We start from the raw sequence: 12,290 nt of genomic DNA on the forward strand, positions 1-12,290 counted from the left end.
TGAGTCCTGTGTCCAGCTCTGGCCTCCTCAGTTTAAGAAGGACATTGAGACACTTCCAGAGAAGGGCAACAAAGCTGGGGAGGGGTCTGGAGCACAGCCCTGTGAGGAGAGGCTGAGGGAGTTGGGGTTGCTTAGCCTGGAGAAGAGGAGGCTCAGGGGAGACCTTCTTGCTCTCTACAACTCCCTGAAGAGAAGTTGTAGCCAGGTGGGGGTTGGTCTCTTCTCCCAGGCACCCAGCACCAGAACAAGAGGACACAGTCTCAAGGTGTGCCAGGGGAGGTTTAGGCTGGAAGTTATGAAGAAATTCTTTCCAGAAAAGTGAGTTTGGCCATTAGGATGTGCTGCCCAGGGAGGTGGTGGAGTTTAAGAAGAGCCTGGATGAGGCACTTGGTGCCATGGTTTACTTAAGAGTATCACAGTATCAGTCAGGGTTGGAAGGGACCACAAGGATCATCTAGTTCCAACCCCCCTGCCATGGGCAGGGACACCCCACACTAGATCAGCCTGGCCAGAGCCTCATCCAGTCTGGGCTTAAACACCTCCAGGGACGGGGCCTCAACCACCTCCCTGGACAACCCATTCCAGGGCTTCACCACTCTCATGGGGAAGAACTTCCTCCTCAGGTCCAGCCTGAATCTCCCCACCTCCACCTTCATTCCATTCCCCCTAGTCCTATCACTACCTGAGATCCTGAGAAGTCCCTCCCCAGCCTTCTTGGAGCCCCCTTCAGATACTGGAAGGCCACAATTAGGTCACCTGGGAGCCTTCTCTTCTCCAGACTGAACAGCCCCAACTCCTTCAGTCTGTCCTCACAGCAGAGCAGCTCCAGCCCTCTGCTCAGCCTCGTGGCCCTTCTCTGGACACCTTCCAGCACCTCCAGATCCCTCTTGTAATAGGGGCTCCAGAGGCAGTACTGCAGGTGGGGTCTCAGCAGAGCTGAGCAGAGGGGGAGAATCCCCTCCCTTGCCCTGCTGGCCACACTTCTCTTGCTGCAGCCCAGGCTCTGATTTGCTTTCCGGGCTGCAAGTGCACATTGAGAGCTCATGGTGAGCTTCTCGTCCACCAGCACCCCCAAGTCTCTCCTCAGTGCTGCTTTCCAGCCAGTCATTTCCAGCTAGTTGATTAGATGGTGTTGGGTGATAGGTTGGACTTGATGATCTGGAAGGTCTTTTGCAACCTGGCTAATTCTGTATTCTCTTGCTGAAAGGCAAAGCTGAAAGCTCCACACTAACAGCTGTGCTGAGACAACCAAACAGACCCTGAGAGGATAACCCTGCTGCCTGCCAGCACCTGAAGGGAGCCTGCAGGAAGGCTGCAGAGGGGCTTTTCACAGAATCGCAGAATCATGTTAAGGGCTGGAAGGGAGCTTGAGAAATCATGTAATCCAAACCCCTGCCAGAGCAGCGTCACCTAGAGCAGGTCACACAGGAACTCATCCAGGTGGGTCTTGAATAACTCCAAAGGAGACTTGTGAGGGTGTCTAGCAACAAAACAAGGGGGAAGGGATTTAAGCTGAGGGAGAGGTGGGTTAGACTGGATTTTAGAGATAAGTTCTTCAGTATGAGTGTGGTGAGACTCTGGACCAGGCTGCCCCCTCCCTGGGGGTGTTCAAGGCCAGCTTAGATGAGGCCTTGGGTAACCAAGTCTACTTTTCAGGCATCCCTGCCCGTGGCAGGGGGCATGGAGTAGATGATCTCCAAGGTCCCTTCCAACCTAAGCCATTCTATGATTGTCATTGTTTCACCCAGGCCTGGAATCAAAGCAGAACTGAGCTGCCCAGGGGGGTTGTGGAGCCTCCCTCTCTGGAGATATTCAAAGCTCACTTGGATGCATTCCTGTGTAATCTGGTGTCGGTGATCCTGCTCTGGCAGGGGGGTTGGACTGGAGGAGCTTTCATGGTCCCTTCCAGCCCCTGAAATGCTGTGATTCTCCCAGATCTTACTGGGAGAGAAGACTTTTTATAAGGGCATGGGATTGTAGAGGGATGGTTTATAAGGGCCCCTGGTGATGGGACAAAGAGCAATGGTTTTAAACTACAGCAGGGAAGATTGGACGTTAGGAAGAAATCCTTCACTGTGGAGGTGGTGAGACACTGGAGCAGGCTGCCCAGAGAAGCTGTGGACATCTCATCCTTGGTGGGGACCAGTGCTGGGTTAAAGGTAGGAGTGGATGATCTTGGAGGGTCTCTTCCAAACAATGTGTTCTGTGATTCTAATAAACTTTAATCTGCATTTAATGCACCTTCTAAATGCCTATTTAAAGCACACTGCCTCTAGGCAAGGCTTTGCACATTTTCCTGAAGGGTTGTGAAGTATCTTGTGAGATTTCAGGGAGAGCTTTTCATGAGCATCAGCAGCTCCTCTCCATCAAGCTTCCTGTATCCATCATTGTCACTTGTTATTGTGTTGGACTCCCACAGCAAATACCAAATCCCAGCTGCAGCCCTCATGCTTTAGCAAACTGGCAGAAGAGGACAGGTGGAATGAGGCTCTGTGGAATATCTGCAGGGCAGGAGACCCCCTGAGTAAGCCTTACACTCTCCATCAGGCCCTGAGGAGCTATCTAGTGACTGCCAAAGGGGGGAAAGGAGGTAACACAGACCTCAGAAGGAGGTCCAGTGAAACAGCAGAGCTGGCATGAGCCAGATCCAGCATCAGGAATTTGCTGTGTCCCTACTGCCACAGAGAATCTGCAGAGCACAGAGACTCAGCTCACACTTGAGAGCCCAAATGTTGGCTTCAGTTTGAAGTCAGAGCCATCTGAAGGTGAGCCAGCAGTGTGCCCAGGTGGCCAAGAAGGCCACCAGCACCCTGGCCTGGCTCAGCAATGGTGTGGGCAGCAGGACCAGGGCAGTGATTGTGGCCCTGTAGTCAGGCACTGGTGAGGTCTCACCTTGAGTCCTGGGTTGAGTTTTGGGCCCTTCACTCCAAGAAGGTCATTTAGGGTCTGGAGCAGTTCCAGAGAAGGGCAACCAAGCTGGGGAAGGGTCTGGAGAACAGGGCTGGGGAGGAACAGCTGAGGGAACTGGGGGTGTTTAGTCTGGAGGAGGCTGAGGGGAGATCTCATTGCTTTCTACAGCTCCCTGAAAGGAGGTTGCAGTGAGGTGGGGCTTGGTCTCTTCTCTCTAGTATTAGGTGATAGAATGAGAGAAAACAGCCTGAAATTGTGCCAGGGGAGGTTTAAGCTGGCAATTAGAAGCTGCAAGAGTGGCCAGGGATTGGAACAGGCTGCCCTGGAGGTGTTCAAGAAATATGTGGCCATGGCACTTGAGGAAATGGTTTACTGGCCATGGTAGTCTTAGATTGATGATTTGACTCAGAGGTCTTTACCACCTGAAACAATTCTATGACTCAAGCTCTGCTCTTCTGGGTCTCCCTGGAACAACACTGCAGCATTCTCCAACCTGAAAAGGCAGAACCACCAGCAGACTCCTCCCATATATATGTCAGAAACCAGCTATGCCTGGTCCAAACTCTGGAGAAGCTCCCTGCCAGTCTTGCAGACAGGAATTCTGCAGGCTTCCACTTTGGCCATGTTCATGGACAGGCTGGAGTGACTATGCAACACACCACAGGTGTGTTCACAGGCAACAACATATTCTGTGGCAAGAAAGATCTCTAAACAGGAACATAAAACCCAACCAAACCCCGCTGATCATAGAATGGTCCAGGCCAGAAGGGACCTCCAAAGCTCATCCAGTCCAACCCCTCTGCAGTCAGCAGGGACATCCCCAACTAGATCAAGTTGCCCAGGGCCTTGTTGAGCCTCACCTTGAATATCTCCAGGGAAGGGACCCCAACCACCTCCCTGGGCAACTTGTTCCAGTGTTCCACCACCCTCATAGTGAAAAACTTCTTCCTGATATCCAGTCTAAATCTGCTCTGCTCTAGTTTGAAGCCATCATCCCTCATCCTGTCCCTGCAGGCCTTTGCAAACAGTCTCTCTGCAGCCTTCCTGTAGCCCCTTCATGTAGTGGAAGGTTGCTATAACATCTCCCCAGAGCCTCCTCTTCTCCAGACTGATCCATTGGCTGCTCTTCATCTAGAAGTGAAATCCAGAGCATGCTGCATATTCACTTCTAATTAGCTATTACAGCATCATTTCCAAATGGTCCCAAGGGCTGTAGCAACTCCCCTGTGGAGACAGGCTGAGAGAGTTGGGGCTGTTCAGCCTGGAGAAGGCTCCAAGGAGACCTAGAGCAACCTTCCAGTGCCTGAAGGGGCTACAGGAGAGCTGGGGAGGGACTTCTGACAAAAGCTTGTAGTGATAGGATAGGGGGCAGTGGACTGAAGCTAGAAGAGGGGTGGTGGAGTCACCATCCCTGGAGGTGTTCAAGAGGGGATTGGACATGGCACTTGGTGCCACGGTTTAGTCATGAGGTCTGTGGTGACAGGTTGGACTTGATGATCTTTGAGGTCTCTTGCAACCTTGGTGATTCTGTGATCTAGAATGGACATTAGGAAGAAACTCTTGCCAGTGAGGGTGGGGAGAAACTGGAACAGGTTGCCCAGGGAGGTTGTGGATGTCACCCCCCTGGAGGTTTTTAAGGCCAGGTTGGATGAGGCCTTGAGCACCCTGGGCTGGTGGGATGTGTCCCTGCCCATGGCAGGGGGTTGGATCTGGATGATCTTTGATGTCCCTTCCAACCCAACCCATTCTATGATTGGCTGATTCTATGAATGCTCCATAGGAATTTCTGGGGCAATAAAGCTCTTTCACAGAATCACCAAGGTTGGAAGAGACCTCAAAGATCATCAAGTCCAACCTCTCACCACAGACCTCATGAATACCTTTAGAATAAAAGTTCAAAGCAATGGCTGAGGCTGAGACTGCTTTACAGAAGTCTTTTCAGGGTCAAAGGCTTTGAACATCTGCATAGCTTCCTCCTAAAGCACATGAGAGTTTTGCTGAGGTGAGACAAACCGACTGAGCCTCTGAACTCTCCCCAGAGGTAGCAGAGAACATCAGCTGCAGTAAGTCCCAATCACAATCCCTAGCAGAAGTGGTGTTACTTTTAGCACTATTAACACACCTTTTACACCTTTCTATGGGAAGGGATCCAGGGATGACACAACACAGGAAAAAAAAAGAGTGGAAAACCTCAGAGAAGCCAAGTCCCAGGGGCAAAAAAACCCAGGAAGGTACTTTCAGTATCACAACCAAAGTGATGCCAGACAAGCCTTTTGCCCAGCTTACAGACCTGCTGCCACTGTCATCAATGAGGTGGAAAAGCTCAAATACCTGCTTATCTTGGAGGTCTGAAGAGAGTTCATAGCTCTCAGAGAGTGATCTTGACCTTTTAATAGCTTCCTCCTCCGCTTGTTTGCGCAGTATGGATGTGGAGTGCTGCAGCTTGGGCCGCCGGGACCTCTGCTGCCCGGGGGAGACGGAGTAGAGCCCGTAGGCAGAGTGCTCGTAGTGGTCTGGGCTCAGAGCGGAGCTGTGTGTTATAGGTCCTTGATGGTAAGCAGATGGGCTGTCCAAGGAGGTGCCAGTTTCACTGCTTGGAGCTTCACCCTCAACACTAGGCAGAAGGGAAAGACAGGAAAAGCCTCAGGTGAGCGTGGCCTCAGCAACAAACAGTATCATGGTACCACAGACACCCAGCACCTGCTGCTGCTGCCACAGGCTGATGTGGCTTCCATGCCAACCACCACCACCACTTGCACTGTAAGCTAAGCAGAGGTCATCTTCAGAGCATGAGCTGAGCAGGAGAATGGAGGTTTCAAGCATTACTTAACTTTCTACAGTAACTACTAGAAACATCCTGAGTAGGTCACTCAGCAGCTGCTGTAGAAAACAAATCAAAACCTGATTCACAGAATCCCACACCGGTTGGGTTGAAAAGGACCTTAAAGACCATCCAGTTCCAGCACCCTGCCATGGGCAGGGACACCTCCCACCAGCCCAGCTTGCTCAAGGCCTCATCCAACTCTGCCTTGAACACCTCTAGGCAGGAGGCAGCCACAGGCTCCCTGGGCAACCTGTGCCAGTGTCTCTCCACCCTTACTGGAGAGAATTTCTTCCTCATCTCCAGTCTCAACCTCCCCTCTCCCAGCTCACAGCCATTGTCCCTCATCCTGGCACTCCTAGCCCTTGTCCAAAGTCCCTCCCCAGCTCTCCTGGAGCCCCTTCAGGTACTGGAAGGCTGCTCTGAGGTCTCCCTGGAGCCTTCTCTTCTCCAGGCTGAAGAGCCCCAATGGTCCCCACAGGGGAGGTTCTCCAGCCCATTTCTTAGCAGAGTGCTCATCTCCAAGTTGTTCTTCAAACTGGAGGATGCTTATTGTATCCTTCCTTGCTTTGGCAAAGACAAGCAATACTTACTGGTGGACTACAGCGTGTGACAAAGGGCTTTGCTTTCACCTTACTCATCAGAGACTCGGGATAAAACGGATCTTGTGAGCTACTTTGCTTCTAACAACTGAGGGTGGGGGAAAAGAACCTGCAGGGGAAATCCCATTTATTCCTCTGCTGGTGAAAGATGGTTCCCCTGGCATGCTTTTGGCATGCTTTGCAGAAAAGCATCCTAAGGGAGGGTGTTGCTGGCTAATGAAAGCAGGAGATTTGCAGGTAGGGAAAACACAGGAGGAGCTAGCTGGGAATTTTATTTCCCAGGCAGCTCCTCTTGTGTTTTCCCTATGTGAAACAGCCTTCCTGTGAGTGCTGCTACTGGTAAGGAATAAATCACAGAGAATAGCCAGTTGGAAGACACCTCCAAGCTTCGACCCGGTCTAGGGTCAATCCTGAACAATGTCCCTAAGACCAGCTCACACAGGCTGCTTAAGTACCCCCAGGGATGGTGACTCCAGCACTGCCCCGGGCAGAACATTCCAGTGTTTGAGAACCCTTCCAGTGAAGAAATATTTCCTAATATCCAGCCTGAACCTCCCCTGGGGCAGCTTGGAACCATTGCCTCTGCTCCTGCTGCTTGCAGAGCCACATCTCCAGGGAGACATGGTAGCAGCCTTCCAGTAACTGAAGGGGTCTACAACCAAGGAGCAGAGGCTGTCCCCTCCTCACTCCAACCTCCCTTCAGGGAGCTGTACAGAGCAAGGAGGTCTTCCCTCAGCCTCCTCTTCTCCAGCCTGAACACCCCCAGTTCCCTCAGCCCTCCTCTAGCCCAGGGGCTCCAGGCCCTTCTCCAGCCTGGCTGCCCTGCTCTGGACAGGCTCCAGCCCCTCAATGTCCTTCCTGCAGGGAGGGCCCAGAGCTGAGCACAGCACTCGAGGTGTGGCCTCCCCAGTGCTGAGCACAGGGGGATGGTCACCTCCTTTCCCTGCTGCCCACCCTGCTTCTGACCCAAGCCAGGATGCCATTTGCCTTCTTGGCCACCTGGGCACTGCTGGATCATGTTCAGTGAGTGCCAACCAACACCCCCAGGTCCCTCTCCAAGCTGTACCTTCCCAACCACTCCTCCCCAAGTCTGTAGCTTGCCATGGGGTTGTTGTGAGCCAGGTGAAAAGAAAAAGCCCCAGCTTTCTATTACAAGAGTTGCAGAGAATAGGAAACAATTTGAAACTGAGTCCTAGCCAAGGTTTATCCTGAGCTGCTGCTGACTAACAGTAATTTGTCTTGGGTTTACATCACGTTCTCACATTGTAGTAGGGTATGAGCTCTTTCAGCTTTTTCATCTGTTTACCATCAATATTTACTGTCTGCCTCATCCTGTGTCCACACAGCACTGACAGAAACCCCACATGTTCCTATTTAAGCACTCAAAAGACAATAAACACTCCACAGCTACAGCAAGATAAGCACTGGCAGTGCTGCCCTTACCTTTTAGTTTAGGAACAGGTACATCCAAACTCTACAGGAGTCAAGCCTCACCCTTCCAACACCCCCTGTATTTCTTAGTTGCCTTTCATTCACATGTACACGACCACAGGCCAAGAAGAAGTTGCCAGCCTCTCGTCAGTGGTGCCCAGGGACAGGACAAGTTAAAATGGGCACAAACTGGAACCTAGGAGGTTCCATCTCAATGTGAGGAAAAAGCTTCTCTGGTGTGAGGGTGCTGGAGCCCTGGAGCAGGCTGCCCAGAGAGGTTGTGGAGTCTCCTCTGGAGAGATTCCAACCCTCCTGGCCATTGTGCTCCTGGGCAAGCTGCTGTGGGTGCCCTGCTTTAGCAGGGGGGTTTGGACTGGATGATCCCCAGAGGTCCCTTCCAATCCCTCTCTGTCTCTCCAGAACGCGCTGCTGCGAGCCTGGCTGCAAGCACACAGCACACAGCCCCTTCTCCAGTTCAAAGCACGGGGTGAGGTCAGAAAGATTGCTCTGCACCAGCCCACACTGCCAGGGGAGATCAAGGGCACCGCTGGCAGACCTCTCCCAGCTTGGGCAGTGTGTACTTTTGAAAGTGAAGGAGAACAAAGCCCCTTAGATGTCTCCAAATGCTTTCCATAAACATCCAACACTGAAAGGCAGCCCTCTTTTTGTGCCCATCAAAACATGACTCTACCCCAAAGGTATTTTCAAACACACTTCACCCAGCCTGGAGATATTTTCAGTGTGCACACATGACTTTTTCCAGGGAGGAAGCTGACAGGAAGCTAATCCCTTTCCCTCCACCATACAGCTGGCTTTCAACTTAAAAATGATAAATTGACCCAGCTTCTGCTGGTGACATTGAAACTGTGGAACCACCCATTAAAAACAAACACATCTCCCTGAAGGAAAGCAATCAGGACCATAGCACAGCTTCACATTCTCTCTGGAGAGACCAAAAGCATTTCTCTGCTCTGCTGACACTTGTGGGCATCAGAAGTTCCTAAAGACAACCTTATTTGTACTCCACTTCCATACAAGTATGGCAAATGTAAGAGGTCAGGAAGTAGCACCCTTGGCCCTTACTTAAGTGGAGAGGAAATGGCCTCAAGTTGCCCCAGGGGAGGTTCAGCTTGGGCGTTAGAAGGAACTTCTTCCCTAAAAAGGTTCTCCCTGAAAGAGGGCTGGAAGCAATCTCCAAGATCATTGACTGCAACCATCAACCCAGCACCACCATGGCCATCCAACCACACCCCAAAGTGCCATGGCCACAGGTTTCTTAAACACTTCCAGGGACATTGACTTCACCACCTCCCTGGGCAGCCTTTTCCAATCCCTGACCACTCTTGCAGCAAAGAAATTGCTTCTAATTGCCAGCTTAAACCTCCCCTGGCACAATTTCAGGCCACTTCCTCTCGTTATATCACCTGATACTAGAGAGAAGAGTTTTGTCAACGAACAAAACTGCCATAGAATCATAGAACCAACAAGATTGGGAAAGACCTGAAAGACCATCAAGTCCAACCTGTCACCCAACACCACATGACTACTAAACCATGGCTTCAAGTGCCACATCCAATCCCCTCTTGAACACCTCCAGGGATGGTGACTCCACCACCTCCCTGGGCAGCACATCCCAACAGCTAACAGCTCTCTCTGGGAAGAACTTTCTCCTCACATCCAGCTTAAACTTCCCCTGGCACAGCTTGAGACTGTGTCCTCTTGTTCTGGTGCTGGGTTCTGCTCCAGGTTTGCCACAAGAGTAAGTCCTCCAGTGACTAGGAGGCTAGGCAGACATCTTTCTAGCAACCCTGCACACAACTGGTCAGGCACTGGTACAGGCTGCCCAGGGAGGTGGTGGAGTCACCATCCCTGGAGCTGCTCAAGAAACACATGGACATAGCACTTGGGGATATGGTTTAGTGATCAAGGTGGTGTTGGGTCAGTGTTTGGACTTGATGATCTTGGAGGGCTTTTCCAACCTAGACAATTCTGTGCTTCTATGAATGGCCTCCCAATATGAATGAGGAATTAAGGACAAATGTACTCTGAAACAAGGACAATGAAACTTGACTCAGCTTCACCAGGAGGTAGAAATAACTTGGTAAAAAAGAGTAAGATGCCTCCAAGTTGAGGCATCTGCCACCTGCTAAACCTGCCCAGGAGAATCACTGAAAATTTCCGTGTTTAAAAACAACTAGTGGATGAACTTCAAGTGTGGATTTAGGAGATCAAGCCAGAGTGAAGCTAGCAGGTCAAGGGAGGTTCTCTTCACCTTCTCCTCTGCCCTAGTGAGGTTCCATCTGGAGTTGTGGGTCCAGTTCTGGGCTCCCCAGGTCAAGAGAGACAGGGAACTACTGGAGAGAGTCCAGTGGAGGCTGCAAAGATACTTAAGGGCCTGGAGCTTGTCTGTGAGGAGGAAAAGCTGAGAGCCCTGGGGCTGAGAGCCTGGAGAAGAGCAGCCCCAGAGGGGAGCTGAGAAATGCTCAGCAAGAGCTAAAGGGTGGGGGGCAAGAGGATGAGCCTGGGACCTTCTCAGTAGTGTCCACTGACAGGACAAGGGCCAATGGACACGAGCTGGAACCCAGGAGGTTCCATCTGAACAGGAGGAGAAACTTCTTTGGTGTGAGGGTACCGGAGCCCTGGAGCAGGCTGCCCAGAGAGGTTGTGGAGTCTCCTTCTCTGCAGAGATTCCAACATCTCTCTGAAAAACTGTGCTCCTGGGCAAGCTGCTGTGGGTGCCCTGCTTTAGCAGGGAGGGTTGGACTGTATCACAGTATCACAGTATCACAGTAACTAAGGTTGGAAGAGACCCCAAGGATCATCAAGTCCAACCTGTTCCAACAGACCTCACAACTAGATCATAGCACCAAGCGCCACGTCCAATCTCCCCTTGAACACCTCCAGGGACGGCGACTCCACCACCTCCCTGGGCAGCCCATTCCAATGACGAATGACTCGCTCAGTGAAGAACTTTTTCCTCACCTCGAGTCTAAACCTCCCCTGACACAACTTGAGACTGTGTCCCCTTGTTCTGGTGCTGGTTGCCTGGGAGAAGAGACCAACCCCCACCTGGCTACAACCACCCTTCAGGTAGTTGTAGAGGGCAATGAGGTCGCCTCTGATCCTTCTCTGGATGATCTCCAGAGGTTTCTTCCAACCCATACCATGCAGGGGTTCTGGGATTTGGTTCATTTGCCTGCCATATGCAGTGGGATATTACTGGTGAGAGTGGCAGTATGTTGAACGATGGGATTACATTGTAGGAGAGGGCAAAAAAACACTTCAGTGATTCTTTCCTTTTCAGCTTTATCACACTCAAGTTCCAGCAGAAAACAGACTTTTATTATCTGCCTAGGCAGAAAAAGAGAAAGGGTACTTGCCAGGGCTTTACAAAGAAGCCAAGAATGGAGCAGCTAAAGAGTGGAAATGGAAATGAGATGTTTAAAAGCAGTTAGTGCTATTAATAGGACTTTGCATGCACAAAACCTTAAAAGAGGGCCCTGGAAGAAAACTTCTGTTTCTTTGAACATTGAAATCACTTTTTTTCTTTGAAAGCCAGCACTGCCTCAATCAGTATCTCATCAGAAATGGACACTGCAAGTTTCTTCCTGCCTAAACCTCAACTTGTAATACTGATTAAAAAAACCAGAAACCTCAAACGCTGTGTTGAGGAACAGCAGGGAAGGAGAAAGGCTGAGAGAAAAAGGGAACTCAAGTGTGGTATTTTTAACACATCTCAATGGATATGTAGAACTACTGGGTGGGGTGGGGGAGAATCAGATTAATGTTACTTTTTTCTCTCAACTATAAACCTGTTTTAAATGCCATACCTCGATGGACCCAGGCCTTTGCTCCCCTTTCCTGTGTGCACGGCTCTGGATTCCCTGCAAGAGCTGAGCCACGTGCTCTGCAAAGGCTTTGCCACTAGAGCACATCAGCTGGAGTGCCATCTGTGCATGCAAGCAGGATCTGCTGGCTCCTTCAGCAGGGCAGTGAGATGAGGGTGATCCCAGCCATGCCACAGCCACCCTATTTACCCATGGTGCATGCTGTGCTCTGTCTGTCTGCACCCAAGATTAACACCAACCTGCCTGCCCAAAGCTGCTTGTCTAACCCATCCGCCTAGATGTCAAAGCTGCATCACCCAGTGCAGGGCTGCATCTCTGGGGAAAGCAGCACACAACGATGAGAGGTGAAGGAGATGGTGCTGCTAACTAGAAAAAGTTCATGGGTTTTAGTTATTTCCCACTACTCAGTGGATAAACTCATTTCAAGAACTTTACCTAGTAAGAGAAAGCTCTGTCCCCTCCTTCCTGTGTACTTCTGCAGTGCTGGCTCCAGTTCTGGGCACCCCAGCTCAAGAAGGACAAAGAACTACTGGAGAGTCCAGCAGTGAGCCCCCAAGATCTGGGACATCTCTCATGTAGGGGATGAAACATCTCTCATGTGAGGAAAGGCTGAGAGAGCTGAAGCTGTTTAGCCTGGAAGAGGCTGAGGGAGGTCTTACCAATGCTTACAAATGTCTA

General features: G+C 51.1%; 1 protein-coding gene across 7 annotated transcripts in view; it reads right to left on the minus strand.

Annotated features, from left to right (window-relative positions):
* IQSEC1 (IQ motif and Sec7 domain ArfGEF 1) overlaps positions 1-12,290 on the minus strand; it is a 539,967-nt gene that overhangs the window by 62,045 nt on the left and 465,632 nt on the right. For all 7 annotated transcript variants that reach the window (XM_054166409.1, XM_054166399.1, XM_054166431.1 and 4 more), the window contains one exon: positions 5,242-5,524. In XM_054166409.1, coding sequence (XP_054022384.1) covers positions 5,242-5,524 — 283 coding nt within the window. The remainder of the gene's footprint in view (positions 1-5,241; positions 5,525-12,290) is intronic.

The sequence above is a fragment of the Dryobates pubescens genome, chromosome 1 (assembly GCF_014839835.1).
Source record: "Dryobates pubescens isolate bDryPub1 chromosome 1, bDryPub1.pri, whole genome shotgun sequence".
In the NCBI taxonomy this organism is placed as follows: Eukaryota; Metazoa; Chordata; class Aves; order Piciformes; family Picidae; genus Dryobates; species Dryobates pubescens.